Genomic DNA, 24,874 nt, shown 5'->3' on the forward strand with positions numbered 1-24,874 from the left:
GATAAAGAACAACTTCAGGAAAAGCGCTTTTGCTGATGCTACCTAATAGTTGGCAGGGATCACTTTCCTCCTGAGAATGCCAGATGGACACATGTGTACAGAGTGTACCCGCATAGGTGTGACAGTGGAAAGCAGCCATCCAATTTCCTACAAAGCCATAGGGAAACACGTTTGAAGCAAAAGGATTTAAAGCTATTTTCATACTCTATACTTGAAGGTAATTCAGAATGCCACAATTCAACCTTGAGTTGTTGACAACTGTTACTTATGTTAACATCAAGGCTTTTAAAAGGCCTTCTGTTCTTTCACATCGTAATCTGCTTTAGCAGTTCCAACACGAAAACAGAGAATTTTAAAGTTATATATAATTTGCCTACCCCATTAAGGATTTCACGTACTTCACACAGTACATAAAGCTCTTAATTTTCCCCCCAGAAAGCATAAATTGAAAGTAACGAGAAAGAAGGACGATGACAAAGTAGAGCCAGGAGTAAGCCTACTCACCTACTGTAACAGCCAACGTAAAAAAAGAAACACACGGAAAGGCCCCACACTGCAGTGTCACCGCGTCACAGCTGGCAGGGACCAACACACCACCTGGTCCAGTGCCCTCACTTAAAAATTAAGCAGAAAGAATGCCAATGTCATTTTTAGGCAAACTTGTGTGCCAAGGCAATACCCAAAACTGCCTGCTACTTGGTTTACCAAAACCAATCACAGCCAATATAAAGGCAGATGGAGACTATCTAGGAACAGCAGGAGAAATACATTAAAGACTCACCTAATTCTCTGAAACTCTGCAGCCTAAAAACTTTCAATTAATTATATGACATAGAACAAACCAATTATTATAAAAATTAGGTATAAGATTGTTGACTCTGAGCAAAAGAAATACAGGTTTTATAAAGAGAGTGATTTCATGGCATACTTAAAGTATCTTTAAAACATAAAGCATCTATATTCTTGTGAAGAAAAATTAGTAAACTTTCTTCAATATACTTTCTCTCCAATATAAAAGACATCATCTATTTTTCAAGAAAAAAAAGAACTTTGAATTCTAATTCTCAGTATACAAATACAGATACACAGCTGTATTCTAGTGTCTAATGTAAAACCTTTTATTTGGCAATTTGGAAATAAAGAAAGTTTTTAGGTATCAGCTTAATGAAATAAGGTTACAGAAAATTATTCACAGAAAATATTACACTATAGATTACTCAAATCACTCCACTCAAGTAATGTAATTCTGAGGCATTAACAGAGCAGCGTAGAGCCTGGGCACAAAATCGAGGTCTCAGGCCTCATGGCCTCTGTAATCCTGGGCAAGATACTCAACGCCTGCCCCTTCCTCATATGTGAAACAGGACAAAGAGTGGTGCCTTCCTCACAAGACTGTTAAGAACTAAATGAAACACCATGTAGAACGTGCTTACTTGTTAAGCATTTACAAATACTTTATTAGTGTCAAATGCTTTTTATCATCACAGAACTTAAATGTACCAAGAGAAGAAACAATGAAAAGGAAGGCCCATCTCTCTGCTTCTTAAAGAGTGATGACTGCATTAAACAGGGGGCTGATTCACTAGTTTACAAAGACTAGTTATCAATGTCCAACCTTTGAACTATTTTTTTGGGGAAAATATTTGCTGACCTGTACCTTTGATAGATATACCACAGATAGACAATGACCAATTTACCTTCAGCAAGGGAGGTTAGAACATTTAGACTAACTTGAGCATCTGCGCCTCCCAATGGCTCATTTCCTGCCCAACTGTAGCCCAAATCTATTCCACCAGAGCCAGGAGGCCCTGCCCTCAAGTTCAACTCAGTCACATCCATGGTCTCCAGCACAGCCGCCCCACCAACACAAGCCTAGAAGCCAGGTGTCCCAAAGCCCAAGTTTGTGTTTATTCCTCACCAAACACCAACCACTCTCTTAAATGCAGGGAAAAGGTGATCTTTCCTATCCTACACTTAAAGCATGAGATCCTTTGGCCAAAGTGAATTGGGAAACATTTTTTCAGAAGAATCTAAACAAAGCATGTTATAAACTCTTTTTGCCTCATTGATTAAATTTACCAAGGAAGATAAAACATAGAACACACATAGGTGTTAATATTACCTTCATTTCTTTATCCTTCACATTGAGAAATAGAGATTTTTCACTATAGAATCTCATTGCTTGGAATTTAAGTATGAATAAAAGCACTATAAGAAATATTCAAAGCAAGAATAGATGTGAAAGTATAAAATACATATTATTTAGCTCTATTTAAAACAATCCTTTTAAGTTTAAAATCTTATAAGTTAAAATTTCTCATTAATATCAAATCACAAACTTTAATATTTAATATATGTGGGATATTGAACTGTCCCCTATCCCTTCAGTTATTACTGAATGTTATCAAATAAAAATTCTATTCCTTTCTGTTTCTATGTATAGCTGACATGTACATGTGATAAAAAAAGGTTACTTGGCTTAAGAACTTTTCAGAAGCAAGTTTAACACATCACATTTTGCTCATGAGCACAAAATCTACAGTCAGGAGTTGCACATAAAGGGTTTATTTTAAATGTTTTAAGGATAGGATAGAGTTACATCATAATTATAAAAATTACTTACAGAATTAACAGATTTATATTGTGTATACTTCTAAATGCAGAGAACAGGGAACTGTCTACACATTGTATAAAATAAAATTAAAATTAAAAATGAATTCAGGCTCGAAAGATGAGGTCATTTACCTAATTTTAAAATGTGAACACGAAGACCTCTGAACTATACACATTCATTCAAACTGCACTAATGATGGAAAACACAAAGAGCGCAGCATTTCCAAGGAACCACAGACATTTCGACCATAATTTTGTTATAATAGTTGTTCCTGTTTTGTCTTTGGAGAACTTTCATTTTTTTAAGACAATCAGCTTTAAGAGTGTTTTCAGGCACTACAATTTGTGACAATCGGAACAGTCTTCTAATGGGTCTACAGTGTTCAGATTCAAGCCCAATGCACTTGGCGGTTTGGCACATAAAACAATAATAGAAATGAAATCTGGTTTAGAACTGTGATTTTTTTAAAGAAAACACAGTCCCTTCAAATGCTGCATGACATTTACAACTGGAAAATCACCTTCTGTTGGCACTACATTTGCTTCACCAGTGCATTTTTATCCTACAACCACTAAAACAGCACAGTAAGCAAATATACAGGAAACTGAAAGCAAAGAAAAATAAAGAAAAAACAAAAAACAAAAAACCTAAATATCATTAACATGCAATTTTAGTTAGTTACATTGAACATTCTACTTAGAATACAGCATGCAAAAAAGGATGGTCTGCTTTTAAGATTTTTCTCCGAAGTTTTACGTGGCAGCCTGACATCACACACACGCACGCACACACAATACAATAATACTAGAGCAGGTAAATGAGAAAGGCCGATAAATTTTATACATAGATTCATGTCTCATGTTGTCACAAGTCCCATGATAATTTTGGAAATTAATGTTGAATTCCTAGAACAAGGAACCAACATTCAGATACCAGAAAAATGCAAGCAATGCATGCAGATCTGAAACATGAGCCTAAAATGAAGCCCAAGATACATGGGCTTGGGAGCAGAATTAGTCACAGCGTCATTAAGTATGGCATAAGCCACAAAAAAAAAAGAAAAAGAAAAAAAGACAGAATGGAGAAAAAGATGGAAAAAAACAACCCCCCCAACAAAAAAAACCTTCCCCTTCCCTCAGCCCTAAAGGCAATAAATGGAACAATGATTAACATCATCATCACCATCATCATGATGTTGCATTCATCTAGAGACTGGGAGATTGTGTGGTATATTAACGTTGCTTGCAGAAAAACCACAATGCAAGTCATTAGGTAATGCTAGAAATGTTTCAATTGACTCAATCCTCAGGATAGTTCAAAATGAACTTTATTTTTCAGCCCAAAGTCACTATGCCAAGTTCTGCACAGTCTGTGCATGCTGGACACACTCACAAACTCCTGTACTGTAAATGTCAGTCTGGGCTCCAGGAGCCAGGCTCAGCTTTGAGATTTACATGCAGGGACTCTTAAGAGTCAACAGGAAAACACACAGCAGATCGGCAGAACAACACCTACACAAGAAGCACCTATGTCTTGGGTCTCACACTGCTTTCATAAGCTTGGCCCTGGCTGCCCACAGTGAAGCACTGGGCACAGGGCAACAGCAGCTGCGGACAGAAACTGAGGCACTGTGTTTACGTGGTGAGCGGCCGTTACCATGCAACAGCACAAGGCACAAGCCCTTATGAAGGCTAAAATGGACATGAAGCAAACCATGCACAGTGAGGCCTGGAAAGTATGTGATTTCTAGTGTCAAGAACAGCCACAACAGCGGTCACTTGGACCACTGACCCAAACCTCTGGCGTTTCATTGACAGCATGCACATTTAGGCTCTGCCCAAACCACAGGTAAGATTTCCAATCTTCCCAAGAGACTAGTTTCACATATGGCCTTTCTCCTGGCTGTCAAACCACCAGGCTTCCTCCAAAACAAAGTGAGAACAGCTGCTTTGCTGATCAACCAATCACATTTGCAGTTCTAATTCAGTTTAAAACAATCTTGCAGGAATAAACCATGAAAGGACTCTGTGGATAAGGGCTGCTATTACTTACACCCACAAGTGAACACGAACAACTGGACTTTCTATGGTAACGCACCAATGACATGCAAACCCCGAGGGGCCGCGGAGTGGAATGAATCCACATCAACAGCACACCTGGAGCAAGGACATACATATACCACCACAAAAGATGTCAAGAGATCAAGCTGTTATTTTTCTAGACATTCTCTGTGGGGAAAAACAGGGTGGGGGGGCAGGGCGGGTTGTTTCTGACCATAATCATATATCAGCAATAATAGTAATAAAAATTAAAAAGTCCCAGAGAACTTGTTAGAAGGCAACAATGCCACTCTTAAAACTTACATTTCTGATATAAAAGCACTGTGTTCTTCCAGGAACTTACCACAAACACACACTGATGTACTGTTGCCTTTTTAAATCCATATACTAAAATCCAGATTACTGATTTGTACAAATAACGGACCAAATGTGCTGTCCAAAATACACCTACATTACACTATGTGGACCAAGGACCTGGGCTTTGCTAAAAAAGTATTTATGATTAAAGAGTAAACAACAACAAAAAAATCATATGCACACTTACTCTATTTTACGGAATTAAGTGTCCTAAAAAAAAAAAAAAAATTACAAAGCTTAGAATTAAAGGCAGCCTTTTACCCAGATTTCTTACCAGATTGCAAAATTCTAATGTGGATCATCAACTGTTCACAAATAATTCACATTTGGATTTATGGTTTAAAGCCTCCAGATAGGAAAGGTGCTCTGAACTTCTGACTTTCAAAACAAGCTGAACATTCTTATGTGCTTCCTGTGCCCAAATTTTAATTTTAAATAAAGAGGAATAATATCATAAATAGGACTGATTTGGGTCAAGCACTCCTGTTAAACTGGAGAAAATTATGTCACCCCCATTCCAATCCACAAAGAAAGGACTGCCAATAGTGTGTGTATGTGTGTATATAATATATATACATACACACACATATAGGTAGATATAGATACATATATCTCAAAAAAGGCAGTAACAAAAATACCAAACTATGCTTGCATTGTGGCAGCAGAATAAGAGTGTTACAGTGAAGGGGAACATGGTTAAGATCTATTACAGTTTTAAATGACTATGATACTAGCTTAACTTTTACCAAACTTGCCTGTAACTCCCCTCCAAACAGACAGACTTCTTTTAAGAGGAAGGAGTTCTCCTTACACAAAATGCTTTGTGTTCACATCAATCTGTACTATTCAGAACAAAACCAGTTCTGCTGGCAGAGATTGTGGGTTCGCAGGGACATTTAAGCTTTCATTAAACTGGAAAGCAATCAAGTCTTTATGTCTACAAATTATACATTTAATAGTTCCACAAATTTGGCAGAGTTCATGATGACATCTAGGATGTTTTCACCAAATCGTAGACATAAATATGGAAATCATCATCAAACTTGATGAAATAGACGGAGGGCTTGGCTTCTACTTGATGAATGACCATGCCAGTCCTTTTTGAGCCATCTTCTTTGGCATATTCCACTTGTTTGCCTACCAGGCTGTCCACAACTTCTCCTGGTTCCCTTTCTGCTGGAGGTGAATCATCTGTATTTAAAGGGGGGAAAAAAGGAAGAAGAATTTAAAATCAATTTTTAGATACACATCAACTTGCATGTTTATTTTAAAATTTTTACTACCCTGAATTCATCATGATTACCTAGACCAGTGATCAGCAAACTTTTCTTAAAGGGTCAGACAGTAAAAAGTTCAGGCTTGAGGGTCATATGGTCACTGTCCCAACTACTCAATTCTACCACTATAGCATTAAAGCAGCCATAGATGATAAATAAAAGAACTAATGTGGCTGTGAGCCAATAAAATCTTATTCACAAAAATAATTTGCTGACTCAGATCTAGATATATAAAAAATTTTGAAAATCATAACCAAAAATTCCTTTAGATCATTTTTAGTTTGTAGCTGTAATTAACCAAAATTAAGTTGGAGTGACTCTTCAACACAATTTCAAAACAGACAATTCTTACAGGGATTACCAAGGATATGGTACATATTTAAATGCCTAAATATTATTGGTTTTACTCTGTGAATCCTTGAAGCCTGTTCCCCTTCAACTGCACTGCATTCCACACCATCTTCCTAATCCAGTTTCAAAATAGAAGAAATTGCTGGGTGAGGTGGCTCACCCCTGTAATCCTGGCACTTTGGGAGGCCAAAGTGGGAGGATCACTTGAGGTCAAGAGTTCCAGACCGGCCTGAACAGGAGCAAGACCCTGTCTCTACAAAAAAACCAGAAAAATTAGCTGGGCACAGTGGCACACCTGTAGTCCCAGCTACTCAGAAGGCTGAGCCAGGACGATCACTTAAGCCCAGGAATTCAGGGTTCCAGTGAGTTATGATGAGGCCAATGCACTTGAGACTGTGTGACAGAACAAGACCCTGTCTCAAAAAAAAACACAAAAAACAAAAAAAAAACAAAACAAAAAAACCAAATAAGACCTACAAATGGGCTAATACTATAAAACTCTTAATATAGGGATTTGTAAATCTTCATGACCTAGGATATAGCAAAAGATTCTGAAATGTGACACAAAAAGCATTAAGTAACAAAAGAAAAAACATAAATTGAACTTCAAAGTTAAAAACTTTTGTACCTCAAAGAACATGGGAGAATATATTTGCAACACGTACCTGGTAAGTGACTTATATGTAGAAACTGACTTTCATAATCAAATAATAAAAGACAATTTAAAAATAGGCAGGGGATCTGAACAGACATTTCATCAAAAAAGACACATAAACAGCCAGTAAGTATATGAAAAGATGCCTGACGTCATTACTCAACAGAGAAAAGCAAATCGAAACTGCAATGAGGTACCACTTCATATTCACTATAATGGCTAGAATCCAAACAGTTCACAGTGAGGACTGGTGAGGGTACAGAGAAATCAGAACCCTCATACACTGCTGCTGGGAATGAAAAATGTTGCAGCCATTTTGAAAGTTAGTCTGGCAGTTCCCTCAAATGATTAAACAGAGTTACTATTATGACCCAGCAATTTCACTCCTAGGTATATATACCCAAGAAAAATAAGAACACAGTTCACACAGACACTTGTCCACAAATGTTTACAGGAACACTATTCATAATAACCAAAAGGTGGAAACAACCCAAATGTCCATTAACGAATGAATAAACAAAATGTGGTATATCCAACAATGGAATCATATTTGGCCATTAAAAGGAACAAAGTACTCATACATGATACAACACAGATAAAATATGAAAACATGCTAAGTAAAAATAAGCTAGTCACAAGGGACCTCACACTATATAATCCATTTATAAGAAAGTCCACAAGAAGGAAATCTACACAGAAAGTAAGTAATTGGTTACCTAGTGATGGGAAGAAGAGGGTTTGGGAGATAATGGACTGACAGCTAGAAGATATGAGGTTTCCTTCTGAGGCAATTTAAATGCTCTAAAACTGACTGTGATGAGGAATGCACATATCTGTGTATATATTACAAATCACTGAATTGTATACTTTAAATGGGTGAATTACATGGTATAGGAATTATATCACAACGAAGCTGTTTTTTTTTTAAACAAACAAACAACACCCAGGGGCTTGATGAAATTAGCTCCGGTCATATCCTTTTCTACCTTTCTCACATGAACAGACTACTTGTGGAAATAGCTAAATGGTCTCTATAAATACTGATCCTGTGCTCTGTTTGGTACTGAAAGGTTCCCCAACTTAACAGTTTTCTGAAATCAGTGGTTTAAAGTAAAGTTCAAATATTTACAGATAAAATAACTGATGTCTGAGATTAGTTTCAAAATAATTCAGTTGGGGGACAAGCAGACAAAAAAAGACTGACAACGAAATAATAACTATTAAAAGCTGAGTGAAAGGTACTCAGGGATTTATTTTACTGGTCCCCATATCTTCACATATTTTTAAATGATAAAAAGCAATAAATAATACATAGTAGTGTTAATAAAGTAATTATAAAATAACCTTTGTTTTATTATAGAAGCCAAGCAGAACTGATTAACAGTTTCTTATCTAAAGTTCGTAAGAGGGTGACAAATTTCACAGCCTATATTTGTGCATGACTAAAATAATAATCACATGCCCCTAAATAAAAATGCATCTGCAAATTATTTAATCAAATATCTTATCCTAAAATCCAAACTTCATTTGAATTATAAAACATAAAAGTTGCCAATATATACTTACTAGAATCAGGCATAATGCGAAGGTCGCCTTCCTTGTAATCATCTAAGAGCTGGTACATGTACAAGACAGGGTCTTTCTCGTAGGTAATGTAAAACCATGTGTTCATGACAGGTGCACGTGCTAAGACCATTCCCCTCCACTCATCTTTAGAGCCATCCTCTGTCTCAAACATATGTTCCACCGCTTTACCAATCATTGTGTCTGCCAGGTGTGCATCACTGATTCGAGATGTGGCTGGGGATTTAAAAGGAAAAACAGGCTGACAAAGTATTTCATTGAATATCTGTTACAAAGACTGAACTCGTTAAAGGAGACTACCCAAAATTTTGTCTGTGTAATATATCAGCAAGCATCAAAATCTGAGAAGGCTTTAAGAAGTACAAAAACCAAACACAAACTCCTGGGCTCCAGCCCACAGGTGTATTCAACAGGAAGTATTTTGTCCAAGTCAGTTAACTGACAGAATCTGATTTTTCTTTTCATTTTTCTGCACTCATTTGTTTTTGGTATTGCACCAAATCAGAACTTTTAATTGTTCATTCAAGGTAGGTATAAAGTGTCTTTTGTTATTGTTTATATAACAGTAATTTTAATCTTTGAGATAATTTCAGACTTACAGAAGAGTAGTTGCAAAAACAGAATTGCCATAAACGGTTCACCTTGCCTGCCTTTATAGTAATATCTTACATAACCAAAGAACATTTATTAAAACTTAGAAATTAACCTATTCAAGACATATCTGGTTTCCTAAAAATTGATGTTTATTTTGCATCAACCTCATTTCCACTTTCTGTTAAGGCTCAGGTTTTTACTCTTGCCCCTACAATCTACTCTCCACTGTAACCAGTCATCATTGTGACGCTTGTATCAGACTGTGTTATTTAAAATGTTCCCATCCTCTCCCTTCATAATCTGAAAGTCAACCAAACTGCTCACATGGATCACAGGCCCTAAGCCATCATGCCTCTGCCCTCAGGCTTTGCTGTCTTTTCTCCTCATTGCCTATGCCTCAGCTACTCTGCTCTTCTCCCAATTTCCAATTTTACATTTTCCCATTCTGTGTATGCTCTCCTCCACCTGGAACTATACTTTCAGGGGCCTGGCTCCTGCCACAGCATGTTTCCTCTTGGGGGCTCTCCAGGACCACTCAGGCAAAAGTAGCTACACTAATCCTGGTTACATTTCCCAGTTTTATTTCTTAATAACATTTGTCATTATCTAAAGTTATCTTATTTTATGCATTTGTTTACTTGTTTCTTGCCTGTATTTCCCCATGGAAGCGGATGCCTTTCCTCTTGTTTCTAGTATCTAGATCACAGCAATTCAATATTTGTTGTATGATTCAATCAGATGGCTCATGTGTTTGAGGGCAGAGGCCTCCCAAATGGTGTATCAATAATCCTATCCCTACTCTATAATTTTGTTCAAAACTAGGTGGAAAAGTTTGCTTTTCAGCATTCAATGTTATGATCTGCTTTTCTGGTTAATGTATATTCTAATTGTCTTTCACATAATTCTAGATATTCCTCTATGGAATTACATACAAACTCAACAAACGGTAGCTCCTTAAAGGTTAGCTGCAACACAGAATCTGAAACTATTAATAAACTTGTTGTATTTGTTACATTTAGACTCATTTGTCTTCAGACTACTTTATAAAGAGCTCCTACTACTCAACCAAAAAATCAAATAACCTGATTTATAAATGGTCAAAGAACTTCAAGAGACATTTTTCCAAACATGATCTATAAGTGGTCAACAAGCAAATGAAAAGATGTTCAACATCACTTATTATCAGAGAACTGAAAATCAAAACCACAATAAGGCACAACATCACTTCACATCCATTAGGATGGCTACTATAAAATAAATTAAGTACTGGCAGAGAGATGGAGAGTTGGAACCCTGTGAACAGTGGGTGGGATTAGAAAATAGTACAACCACTGAGGAAAACAGCATGGCAGTTCTGTTTAGAAAATATAAATTAGAAATACCATATTAAAATCAAAATTACCATATGATCCGGCAATCCTACTTATGAGTATATACCCAAAAGAATTGAAAAAAGGATCTCAAAGAGATATCTATACATCCATGTTCACAGCAGCACTATTTACAATTTTACATTTTCCAATTTTACATTTTACCAAGAGGTGGAAGCAACCCGAATGTCCATCAGTGAGTGAACGGATAAAAAAATGTGATATATACACACAATGGAATATTTTCAGCCTTAAAAAGGAAATCCTATCACATGTTACAACATGGATGAATCTAGAGGACATTATGCTAAATGAAATAAGCCAGACACAAAACAAAAAATACAGTGTGATTCTACCTCTATGAGCTGCCAACTGTAGTCAAATTCACAGAGACAGAAAGAATGGTGGTTGCCAGGGGCTGGCTAGGGAGAGGGAGAAAAGGGGAGTTGTTTAATAGGTATGGAGTTTCAGATTTACAAAATGAAAAAAATTCTGTTTCATAACAATGTGAATGTCCTTAACACTACTAACAGTGTACTTAAAAATGGTTAGAATAATAAATTTTATGTTGTGTTTTTCCTATAATTTTTAAAATTATAGGAAAGTGTCTCTTGCACTTTGAATGACTTTCACCAATGCATGATTTGGTACCATCATGTAGTGCTCATATAGGAAATACTGTGTTAGCTGAATTATGTGGACCTTCCAAATAGACAGTGGGGCAACTCCACTGTGCAACCATGAAAGCATGAGAATGAAAAGAGCCTATTACATCTTAAAGATATGAAAATAATCTTGACCTCGCAAACCTCCTAAATGGGCCTGAGGGAACCCCAAGGGTTCCTTGGGAACCACTACTCTATGCCATCACATACTTTTTGACTGACTGACTCTCACCACCCCCCACCACCTTTAGCTTAAGAAAAACACAATTATAACTATAGTCTAATGTACTGCCTGAAGCAAATTAGAGAAGACTGTTTTCTTCCTACCTAGAACATAAATGAAGGGCAAGTAAATTTTAGACTAAAGTACCACCGTGAAACATAAAAATTAGTAGTAACTGAATTAGGCACAAATCAGGCTGATTTGCAAAAACTTTTGGATTTTTTTTTTGTAACCTGCTTTACCATTTACAAAAGCAATCCAGGTCTACTGTTGAAAGCTGAGATAATCCAAAAGTACGAACAGTACGTAACCCTTAATCCCATCACCAGAGACACTTGCATGCTTTTTGTTCTGTTGACAAAAGTACTGATAAGCACAGGTCGCATACCAATATGAAGGAAGTTAAGTGAGCTAGTCTTGCCCTAGAAGAAGTGAAGACTAAAATTACGGCTCAGAAAAACAATGCATGACAACTAATGAGCACAAATAATTGCTATAAATGTTTGGATAATATTTTTTAAGTCCTGCAGGTAAGATTCTTAATATGTTAACGTTTCTTATGTGGGAAAGTGATGTAAAGATCAAGGAGGAATATAGGATGTGCATCAAGAGGAAGAACATGTACTCAGTCAAACAAGAATAGATGAAAATGCTGAAAACATGGAAGATTTAATACTATCTTCAGGAGTAATAATAAAGATTTAAATCAAAAGAAAGAGTTTTTGTGAAAACTGAACTTTGTTTATACAGGATGAGCAAAGATTTAGCATTTGATATCTATCTAAACAGAAGATGAACAAAATAACTGGCTGCTATGGGAGAGTTAATTTGCTGGGTAAACTCTTATATCCCAAGAATACAATGGCAGTCTGAAGAAAAACAGAGGGAAGAGATCGGTTTAATTCCTTTTCTTGACAATTTGATCCCCAAATCCCTACTCTCCCAAGTCTAGATCTGTGGAAGCTTTATTTTTTTTAAGGCACAGACTTTTAAAGACTATTCTAAAAGCATAAACCATATTTCAAGCATTAGTAGCATCACTGTAATAAAACATTTCAAAATACTTGGAAGAAAAGTACTATTGAGTATATCCTACCCTACCTAAAAATAAAATCAGTAATTATTACTTAACTTAGACCTTATGCCTTAAAGAATATTTTCAAGGCAAAACTGACATTGTATGACATAAAGAAGAGCTATTCATTTCCATAAACATTATTCAAACCATAAAGAATGCATAACAAAGCTCAGATGTTTTGGTTGCTTACATTTTGACTCAAACCATAGACAGTTATCATTTATGTAATATACAATAAAAGATACACTTCACATAAAGATTCTAAAATAAATGCATAAGATTTCTCTTAGCAATTGTACCTGATGAAATCAACACATGAGATATTTGAACTTATGATAAATAATCTTACCCATCACAGTCCAGATAACAGTGAGCAAAAGTGTTAGAATATTAAAAATTAATAGATTGTAAACTTCTTAGGGGAAAATTTTATACATCTTTATACCCTTCACACAGTTCCTCCTTAACCACTTCGGTACGGCGCTCACCAGCCGCAAAGCCTTGCCCACAGGCGGCGCTCACAGTCCGCACGGTAGTCTGTGCTGTGCATCGATGATGAATCCATTTTGCTCCTGTGTGATGAGGAAAGCTTGAAAGCACTGAAAGCTTGTTTTACTTTACAGGCAGCTTTACTTGTCATGTAAATCAGAATAGGTAACATATAGATATCTGTTTTCATTACGTTATTTTTAAATGTTCACAATTTTATTTTGATAAATGAAAAATTAGAAAAGTCATATCACGGCTGTCGGCTACAGTCGCCGTGCGCATTCATCTGTGGCTGTCGACTATAGTTGACGCTCGTACCCAAGTGGTTAAACTGTGTCTGCTTTGGATCAATTTTTGTGCTGTTAGGTGACTTAATCAAATGTTTCTTAGGAGGAGTGCTTGTGTTCCAATAAAAGTAAAAGTATCAATAACCTAAAAAATAATAAAAAAGCATTCATTTCAATATCATTTTCAAAACATATAATACACAAATAGGAAAAAGAACTTACCGACTCTATCAGGGAGGACTTCGAGCGCAGAAACTCTTTCATCTTTATTAAGTTCTAGTCCATAAACACAGTCAAATCCATCGTATTTTATAAGATACAAAGAAGGATTTACAGGCACCTGGTCCAGAACGGTTCCTTTCCACTGGGTAACAGGGCCATTCCCCTCTTTCCACCCATGCTGAATCCTGCAGCCTACGATGTTCCGCCGGGGCTGGGAAACAGGTTTGCTCGGCCCCACACTGCTCCGATGTTTTCTGTATTCACACATATACACACATAAGGTATTATCTCAAAAGTACGTACACGCCAAGATCCAACCCAACTATTGGCTAGCATTCTCTCATTACAGGTGGTCCCAAGGTATGTGCAAACTCATGTTTGCCACAATTCTGCTTCAGGTGACTCAAGGTGGTTGTCTTCTACCCTCGTAGCAGTGGTGGCTCAAAGATGAGGCCCTTTTCCATCAACAAGTGTATAACATGGTATGGGAGCAATAGGAGCTTGTTGTGCACCTGAACTGTGTACAGGCAGGAAAAAAACTACTAGTCAGTAGCAACTTAAGCATCAGCTTTTCCAGCTTTCTGAGTTTCCCTTTAATTCAATCAATTCACAGTTATCCAAGCTAATCGAAGAAAGAGAAGGGCTGACCACATGAAATAGATTACATAAATACACGTGCATACAGCTTTATATGATATGAATCTTTTTCTATTCAAGAAGAAATATGAAACTATTCAATTTCACCCATCTAATACTCAAATAAAGTCTGCTACTACTGGCTTAAGTAGTAAAAATAAACTAGACATTTAACTTTTTCTTAAACTGGAGTCCATACTAACTTATATCAATGCATTATACCCCATTACTTCTCTAGGAAACCTATCATCATAAAGACTAAAACTCACAACAAATAATGTAATATTAAAAGTTAATGGAGCAACATCAAACTAATTTCTGAATTATTAGCAAGTGAAATATCTAAATATATGTTTACAAATAATATACCTTGTTCTTAATATTAGGAAAAATCTTAAAACCCAAAGACAAGGGATATCTTCACCTGGATGCAAGCTCAAAGCCAAAACCAACATGCAGATGCTGATATATGCCAAGAATGAAAAAGTTAAGAAGGCTGAAAAGAATCCCCTTCCCACTGTTCTATGGGTATAAAGCTCTCATTTGGTACACCACGAATAAAAGCATTAACATCTGGCATATAACACCAATAAGTTTAGTTAAAACTATAATTACATATATTCTAAACAGGAATAATTTATTCTAGGCCAATTACATGAATTTAGCTAAGTCAGATGGGAGAGGGCGACACCAGAGTCAATAATAAGTACTCACCACAAAAGAAAAACTTCTTCACTGGAATGGAAAACTCAAGAGGGAGATCTGAGCCTCACCAGGGTGACTGGGAAGGGAGGTTCACAGTGTAGAAGGCTATGAGGCCAGAAAAGCCAGGTCTGCCTAAGCCACAATGCTCTGCAAACACCCAGCTAACCTTCCCCCAGGAAGGCAGAGCCCTTCTCTGAGCACATAATCATCACTAAAAAGGGTGGGACAGGGTGAGGGAAAGGTAAGGTTCAGGCACAAATGTTCAGAGGCAGCAGGTCTCAGAAAGTATGACACAGGTGGCTACACGGAGAGGCCTTATTTTTAAACATGCCACAGGGAAACAGAAGAGGCAGTCTGAAAGCCCTGAAGCTAGGAAAGCCATCCTGGAATCATCTCACCCAATCTCATTTACATGAGTCTCAAGAAAGGAGTGTGGCCGGACAACATCCAAAGGTATTTTGAGATGGAAAGAGACTATCTGAAAGGCGTTCTGACCGGCAGCTGGGGCAGGCCACAAAAATATGCCCATAAAGTAGAGGAAAATTGTTATCTAACATTGAGCAGATAACAGAAGCAATGAAAGAGGAATTGTGATGGTTAATTTTATGTGTCAACTTGACTGTGTCATGGGGTGCCCAGATTAAACACTGTTTCTGGCTAAGTCTGTACATTTGAATCAACAGACTGAATAAAGGAGATGCTTTCGCTAAAGTGGGTGGACATCATTCAATCTACTGAAGACTGAACAGAACAAAAGGTGAAGGAAAATGGAATTTGCTCCTTTTTCTTCCTGCCTGACTGCTTGACCTGGGTATTCTGTCTTCTCCTGCCTTAAACTAAACACGCCTGGCTCCCCCGGTTCTCAGGTTTTTGAACTTGGACTGAATTACACTGCCAGCATTCCTGGGTCTCCAGCCTGCAGAAAGCAGCCTGCGGGACTTCCCAGCCTTCATAATCATGTGAGCCAATTCTCCATAATAAATCTCCTTTACATTTTATCTTTCTCCCAATGGCTCTGTTTCCCTGGAGAACCCCAATATGAGAGCATATATCAAAACTAAAAAAGCTCAGAAATAAGAAAGCCAGACAAAAGATGTGAGAAAAACCAGACAAGGTAAGGAAACACCCAGCAATCTGTAATTTTCAGAAACGAAGACTAAACCAGAAGAACATGAGAGGAAATAGCCACCACAGGAGCCCAAGAGGGAAATGGATGAGGAATAGGTGACAGATAGGAGTAAAAACATAATTAACAAATGGTGACAGATACAACATTCCATCTTCTTCTATGTAACAGAAGTACCTAAAAACTAAAATGAAAGAGACAGAAGAGTACTAAAAACCATAATTCACAACAACTGTCCTGAAATAAAACACTTGAATATACAAATTTATCCCCTGGAAAACAAACTCAGAATGACTACACTCAGACATATACAAATAAAACAAATGTTTTTTGTTTTTGTTTTTTTTTGAGACAGAGTCTCACTCTGTTGCCTGGGCTAGAGTGCCGTGGCGTCAACCTAGCTCACAGCAACCTCGAACTCCTGGGTTCAAGCAATCCTCCTGCCTCAGCCTCCCCGAGGAGCTGGGACTACAGGAACAAATGGATTTTAAAGAAAATAACATCCTTTGGGCAGCCAGGCAAAAGGACCAAATCATGTATAAGGAAAAGACAACTGAATCTGACAACAACACTTTATGCCAGAAGGCAAGGAAGTAACAAAACTTAAAGTTCAGGGGGGAGGGGGGGATATGAGCCAAGGATTTTTCCATCAGCCAAAAATCATACACTTGACCTTCAAGTATAATGGCCATATATAAAACTGTTATGAACATGTAAGAACACAGAGAACACTATTCTCATAAATGTTTCCTAAGAAGTTACAGGAAAATGAGCTTTAGATAATATAGGAACTCCTAGAGAAGCTTCAGCATAGCACTGACAATAACCAATGAATATATTTACCTATAGGATAAATGGTGGGGATGGAAAGTGTAACTGTTACCTGTTCTGATATTACAGAATTAACACAACTCTCAACCTGTAAAATATAATAAACATGCTGACTCTTTTATAAAATTTGGAAGACAAAGATATTACCTCACATGAGATGGAGAGAGAAAGGAGAAGGCAAAACGATAAAAATCAATATTGTCCACAGTAAGGAACCAATATATATTATATAAAAAATAAAGTCTGTAGCTTGTAACCACTAACACTACTCAGATCCAAAAGAAAGTGGATTTATAAACATTTTCATAATCTCTAGGAATATGCAATGACATCCATGGCCTCTTCAGAGAAACGGCCGGTGAAGGAGAATACTGCTTTAGAATACAAGAAACCTTTTTAAGGATACTTTTTTCTCCAAACAGACAAACAATTATGTATCTTCTTTTGATCTTTAAACAAAAGACCCAGTGAGTCATTCCTCTGTACAGGATCAGGATTTCTGCACATTTACAATAAAGTTTGGTTCTCAAACTTCACTGAGGAAAGAATTCAACCATATATCCTATTTTGTAATTTACAAAGACATTCCATTATTACTACCAAAATTATAAGCAAATACATCATCTTCACCAGCATGGTGGTTAATTTTGTGTGTCAACTTTGCTATGTCACACAACTCAGGTATGTGGTCAAATATCGGTCTAAGATGCCATTATGAAGGTATTAAACATTTTATAGTTGGAATTAACATTTGGATTGCAGACCATGAGTAAAGCAGATTACCCTTACAATGTAGACAGACCTCACCCAAAAGAAAGACCTGCCTCCCTAGAAGAGACTGCTTCCAGGCTGCATTCTCTCTCGTGGCCCAGCATCAACTCTTCTCTGGGTCTCCAGATGGCTGGCCCACCCTGCAGATTTGACCCTTGCCAGTCCCCATAATCACGTGAGCCAATTCCTTAACATACATCTTCCCTCCCCTTCACCCACCTCGTGTATATTCACACACACACTCTCTCTCTCTCTCTATTGGTTCTATTTCTCTGGAGAACTCTAACAATCAGAAAGGGCTATTTTCTAGATTCAGAATCAAGAAATTTTCTATCACCTTGATTTCCAACAAAACTAATATAAACTCAGCCAATAACAGCAGAATGTCTAGTTCAGTCACTCTTCCCTTCTCTACTTGTTAGCAGCATTCCTCTGTAAATGGTGATTATCTGCAATTGCTTCTGACAGTGCCAGACAGATGCCTGGAATCACATTTCAGAATAAACACTTTTCATACCAGTCACCTCCAGGGGGAGTAAATGTTTCCTCCCTCTTTTGAGCATTACAAGGGCTCACATCTGGCCAGGAGGGGTCCTTCTCAAAGTGGCTCCATTGTCTTTTAACACCCAGAATGCACAATCCTCCCCAAGTGAGTTTTATATCCTCACCTTTTTAAAATATTTTTTTATTTTTGTAAGAGATGAGGTATCACTCTGTTGCCTAGGATGGAGTGCAATGGGGGCAATCATAGCTCAATGTAATCTCGAACTCCTTCAAGGGGTTCAAGGGGACACAGCCTTCCAAGTATTTGATCATTAAATATGAAATCCCCAGTTTCGACTCAAAAGTGTAGTTTACTATATCTCAAACAAGAAGCAGCACAATTAATCGAAGTATGTACCTAAACTCTCAAAATGGTTTTACTGACAGCTATCTTAATAGTAGCTTGCCTACGCCAGCAGCTAAAAGCCTAGAGCGAGTGGTGACGAAACTGCAAAAGGCATTTTCCACAGCTTGTTGAGAACTGAGTATTTTTCCTTTCCAGAAGTGGTCCAAAGCCTGGAAAAAATGGTAGTCAGTTGGTGCAAGGTCTGGTCAATACAGTGGATTAAAGTTTCCAAGTCCAGCCTCTGTAGTTTGAGCAGCACTGTTTGTGCGACATGTGGTTGAGCACTGTCTTGCAAGAGGACTGGCCTGTCTGTATTGACCAAGCTTGGCTGCTTAATCACAAGCATCTCATTATTTCATCCAATTGGTTGCAGTAGACATCCGCTGTAATGGATGGACCAGGTTTCATGATGCTGTAGTGGGTGATACCAGCGCTGGACCAAAAGACACCATTAGCTTTTTTTGATGAACATTCAGTTTGGACTGTGTGTCAGTACTTCATCTTTATCCAACCATTGTGCCAAATGCTTGCAATTGTCAAAAAGATTCCATTTTGCATCACACATAACAATACAGTGTAGAAATGGTTCGCCCTTATGTCGTGACAGCCAAGAAAGGCCAGCTTCCAGACGGTTTCTCTTCTGATGCTCATTTAACTCATGTAGCTATCTGTCCAGCTTCTTTACCTTGCCCGTTTCCAAAGGTCCAATATTGTTGGACTAATAATGTTAACCCTTGTAATTCACATATAAGTTCAGATGGATTCACTTCAACTACAGCTTTCAGCTCATTATCCACCTTGGTATCAGGTCAATCGCACAACTAAAATCACCAGAATGGAGCTTCCCAAACCATCAATGTACTATGCTTTCATCAGCCACATCCTTCCCAAACACTCGATATTTTTGAGCTGTCTGCGCTGCACTGGTTCTAAGATGGAACTCATATTTAAAAATAACATGGGCCGGGTACGGTGGCTCACGCCTGTAATCCTAGCACTTTGGGAGGACAAAGCAGGAAGATCACTCAAGGTCAAGAGTTCGAAACCAGCCTGAGCAAGAGCGAGACCCCCGTCTCTACTAAAAAGAGACATAAATTAATTGGCCAACTAAAAATATACAGAAATAATTAGCTGGGCATAGTGGCACATGCCTGTAGTTCCAGCTACTGGGGAGACTGAGGCAGTAGGATTGCTTGCGCCCAGGAGTTTGAGGTTGCTGCGAGCTAGGCTGACACCATGGTACTCTAGCCCAGGCAACAAAGTGAGACTTTGTCTCAAAAAAACATAACATGAATTTTTGACTTATCCATGGTTTCACAAAAATTACCCTAAAAAATATTGAAAGATAATCAACAAGCCAAAATGAGCATTTGAAAGAATGAGGATGTATCTTCGCAATAAAAAGTATCAAAGTGAAATGTCATTAGAGATACCAATTGTCAAACTTAGTACTTAAGGAAGTAAGATATTGCATACTTAATAACCTAACAGCTGGGACTACAGGGTCCCAACACCACTTCCAGCTAATTTTCTTTTTATGTTTTATAGAGATGGGGGTCTTAGTACATTGCCCATACTGGTCTGGAACTCCTAGCCTCAAGGGATCCTCCTACCTCATCCTTTCAAACTGCTGGGATTACAGGCATGAGCCACTACACCCGAATTCACTTTTTTTTTTTTTTTTTTTGAGACAGAGTCTACACCCGAATTCACTTTTTTTTTTTTTTTTTGAGACAGAGTCTTACTGTGTTGCCCGGGCTAGAGTGCCCTGGCGTCAGCCTCGCTCACAACAACCTCAAACTCCTGGGCTCGAGCAATCCTCCTGCTTCAGCCTCCCAAGCAGCAGGACTACAGGGATGCACCACCATGCCCAGCTAATTTTTTCTATATTTTTAGTTGACCAGCTTATTTCTTTCTCTGTTTTTTAGTAGAGATGGGGTCTCGCTCTTGTTCAGGTTGGTCTCAAACTCCAGAGCTCAAGCAATCCACCAGCCTTGGCCTCCCAAAGTGCTAGGATTACAGGTGTGAGCCGCTGCGCCTGGCTCTCATCTTTTTTTAATAAGAAAATTTTAATCATTAACTTTTGCTGTAATAAATAATATTCATAGTCTTATTCTTAACATTTTTTTTCCTGTTTTCTATTTGCCTTCTGCTTTCACCTCCTCGCCTAACTTTATTCCTTTATCTGTATAATCAGAATGACTAAGGTTTCTTTGTACCAAATGAAGCTTCTAATGCAAGTTATGTATCTTATATCTAGTCTTCCAGCAATTAACTTTTCAATATCATATCTAAACTTTTTACTAAAATCTACGATTGATCAAAACTCCTGCTTTTCCTTCTCATCCAAAGCAAGACTAAAAAACCAAACAAAAAATCCTTAGTAAAAGAAGGAAAAATTAAAACCTTACCTGGCTACTACTTCTGTATTCCGGAAATTTAGGCTTTTGTTTCAAATTATTACTCCATTAAGAATAATTTTTTTTAGCACTGCCTTATTTAGAAATAAGGAAGCCTTTTGGTTGCTTTTGCTTAGTATTTTCACATATTTTATTCCCATGCACATTTTGTCTTTCTATATATATATCTCCTCTGGATAATTCTTTCAGATAGGGCTCAGAAACACAGACTTTCTAGATTTTTGCAAGCCTGAAAATATTTTCTCTCGTCCCTGAATTGCTCAGGTATTCAACTGAGGTTCTTTTTCCCTGAGTACTTTGAGGGGAAATAATTTTTCATTTTCTTCTATCATCTAGAGTTACAGGTATCAGATGCCAATCTGATCCTTGTTCCTTTAAGGGTTTTTTTTCTTCAAGTTGTTTTAGAATTTTATTTCTAGATTCTGGAATATCATCAGGATTTACAGTATGTGTTTTTAATTATCCCTCACTAGAAGCTGGTCAATGTAGAGAGCTGATCCAAATTATCTTCCATATTTATTTTAGATTATTCTCTTCCATCCCCTTTTAGAAGCTCATTAGAAAAATGCTAGCACTTCTAGATCAATCCTCCATTACTCAACTGCCCTCTTATACTTTCTATCTTGAAGAAATCCTCAGCTCAACTGTTCTTGAATAAAAACTCCACTTCCAACCTATCAAATATCTTATATAATATTCTTCATATCTAAAAAATGGTTATCATATTGAAAAAGATTTTTTCAAAAAAGAATAGTCTTTCTTTTTAACAAACATGCTTTCTGATAACTGAGGATAATTTTCATTTTTTTTTCCTGAATCTTCTATGAAACTCTTCAGGGTCAGGTCCTCCTTTGCATTAGGTGATTCCAGGTTTGCTATTCTGTTATGATTAGTGACTTCCTATCATGCTATTAGCGTTCCTTAGATGCCTGACGACTCTTTTTCATATTTATAGATGCAAGTCAAGATGAAGAGGCATTTGTAGCTGCAGTATATGTCTTCAGCCCATATGTGAGAATCCCTGGCCTCTGAGCAATAAATGCAAGTTCTGGTAACAGAAGCCATGACCCAGGTAGGTACCCAGCGGTCAGGAAGTAAGAGATGACTTGAAGTCAAGAGGAGGTAAGCCAAGCATCTTCAGCTCCAATGCCAACACTGTCTAATTTTCTCACCCTTAAAAACTTTAGTGATTGTGCCCAGCCCTTGCTATCTATGATGCTGGCAGTATTCTAGATCTGTTTTGAATATTCACTTTTTGGAGGTCTTTTTTTCCTGCACTAGGTTCTTCATCTTAGTTTTGATTTTTTTTTTTTAAATATGTTCCCAACTGCTTTAGAGCTTCTAGAAATTTTTCAGTGTTCCTGATCTGCCACTAGAATGGTCTTTCTATGTTAACAGTAATAAAAACTTAAAATATTGATGCTTTGTTTTAATGTAAATTGTGGTGAAGTACTATTTTCTATCTGCTTACACAACAGGTACAATCTTTTTGATGATCAATTTGGCAATATATGCCAACACCTAACCACATGGAGTATTCATCATCCCACTGAGTTCAAGTCCGGAAATTTATCAAAATAAAACACAACAGATGTGCACAAAGATATAACAGGGTAAACTGAAAATTAAAAATGTTCAACTATTGGTCCTATTGGTCCCACTGATTAAATAATTCATAGTGTATCTCTATGATGAAATAACTATATGGCTATAAAAATTATGAAAAAGAATTTAAAGACATTTAAAAAACCCACAAATGTGGAATATATCATCACATGAAAATTTTTACATATGTAATTCTCCATACAGATATGAAGAAAACAGATTTTTTAAAATATACATTAAATTTCTAACAATCTCCGGATGGTATTAGAAATAATTATCTTCCTTTGTGTTTACCTGTTTCCTGTTTTCAAAATCTACAATGACTTAAGTGTTTCACTTTTGCAGCAAATAAAACACAATTTTTAATTATAATTACTGCTAAACTAACGCAATGTGTATCCTAATTCTGCAAGAAATTATATATAAAAATGGATTTATATATTTTAATAACACAATTCCTACATTTTATTTCTATCCCCCCTTTTTGGTCAAGAGCAAGTCTACTTTTAGAATGTCATTTCATTAGTTCCAAAAGAACTAAAGAATATCTGTTATATAGATCATTTCTATCCAATTTATATAATGAACAACTTAATTTGACTAAAAAGACAAAGGAAACAAAGATAGCTTTTCCAATAAATACTAAAGGTAAAAATGATTAATAAATAATACACTGCTTTTTAAAATCAGGAGTCAAGCTTTCTGATTACTAAGCCCTGAACACACAAGTTGCACAGCAAAGCTTTTAAGGGAGAGTGTTAAAAAAAATGAGCCCACGCTCAATATTAAGAGAACAGAAATATGTAAATTGTCAATAAATTTATTTAAGTTCTTCCAACTAGCATCTACACCTTCAAGATAGGTTTAGAACTTCACTAAATAACAAGTAACATACTAAGAATATCTGATATTTGGGAAAATGTCAATAGTTGTTGAAGCTAGGTGAGTGATGCAAGATTTTTTACATACTATTCTGTATTTTTGTATATAAATTAGTCCACAGTAAAAAGTTAATTATATACTGAACAAGTTCTTAAAAGAAGTTTTAATTTCTAATTAAGATTAAAAATCAAGAACAGGTTTAATAAAAACTAAAGCTTGATTACAAAAGCTGAAATAGTATATATAAAAGCAAACTATTAGGAATATGCAAAATTATTAAAAGAGGTATAAAATTAAAACAACCTTTGGTCAATCAACTCTGAATCATTCAATCTAAAACATCACAGGCCGGGTGCCGTGGCTCACGCCTATAATCCTAGCACTCTGGGAAGATGAGGCAGGAGGATCGTTAAAGGTCAGAAGTTCAAAACCAGCCTGAGCAAGAGAGAGACCTCTGTCTCTATTAAAAATCAAAAGAAATTAATTGGCCAACTAAAAATATATAGAGAAAATTAGCTGGGCATGGTGGCACGTGCCTGTAGTCCCAGCTACTTGGGAGGCCGAGGCAGAGGATTGCTTCAGCCCAAGAGTTTGAGGTTGCTGTGAGCCAGGCTGGCTCCACGGCACTCTAGCCCAGGCAACAAAGTGAGACTCTGTCTTAAAAAAAAAAAAAAAAAATCACAAATAGAAAAGTGTAATTAATAACTTAAAATAACTCTGATTTAAAACGAGAGTTCTTTGAATATAGTGCTTTTTATTTAAATGGTCTCTGGACATACATGTTCTTGTATATATGTATGTATTTAAGAATGAAAAGCATTTTATGTTTAAATTTCTAAGATTTGAAAACAAGATAGCCTAGGTTAAGTGATATAGTTTTCCAAAGGTCAATGTGCCCATTTGGAGCTCAGTTTTTCTTTTTTTTTTGAGACAGAGTCTCACTTTGTTGCCCAGGCTAGAGTGAGTGCCGTGGCGTCAGCCTGGCTCACAGCAACCTCAATCTCTGGGGCTCAGCGATCCTACTGCCTCAGCCTCCCGAGTAGCTGGGACTACAGGCATGCACCACCATGCCCGGCTAATTTTTTGTATATATATTTTTAGTTGGTCAATTAATTTATTTCTATTTTTGGTAGAGACGGGGTCTCGCTCAGGCTGGTTTCGAACTCCTGACCTCAAGCAATCC

The 24,874-nt window shown here is 37.0% G+C and overlaps 1 protein-coding gene across 6 annotated transcripts in view; it reads right to left on the reverse strand.

Annotated features, from left to right (window-relative positions):
* The window catches only part of SPIN1 (spindlin 1), an 86,871-nt gene that overhangs the window by 7,531 nt on the left and 54,466 nt on the right, over positions 1–24,874 (reverse strand). For all 6 annotated transcript variants that reach the window (XM_012738525.3, XM_076008478.1, XM_076008477.1 and 3 more), the window contains 3 exons: positions 13,827–14,080; positions 8,881–9,114; positions 505–6,222 (listed from right to left, as the gene is read on the reverse strand). In XM_012738525.3, the coding sequence (XP_012593979.1) occupies positions 6,023–6,222; positions 8,881–9,114; positions 13,827–14,080 (688 nt within the window). In that variant the 3' untranslated portion in view covers positions 505–6,022. The remainder of the gene's footprint in view (positions 1–504; positions 6,223–8,880; positions 9,115–13,826; positions 14,081–24,874) is intronic.

This window comes from Microcebus murinus, chromosome 12 (assembly GCF_040939455.1).
Source record: "Microcebus murinus isolate Inina chromosome 12, M.murinus_Inina_mat1.0, whole genome shotgun sequence".
Lineage (NCBI taxonomy): Eukaryota > Metazoa > Chordata > Mammalia > Primates > Cheirogaleidae > Microcebus > Microcebus murinus.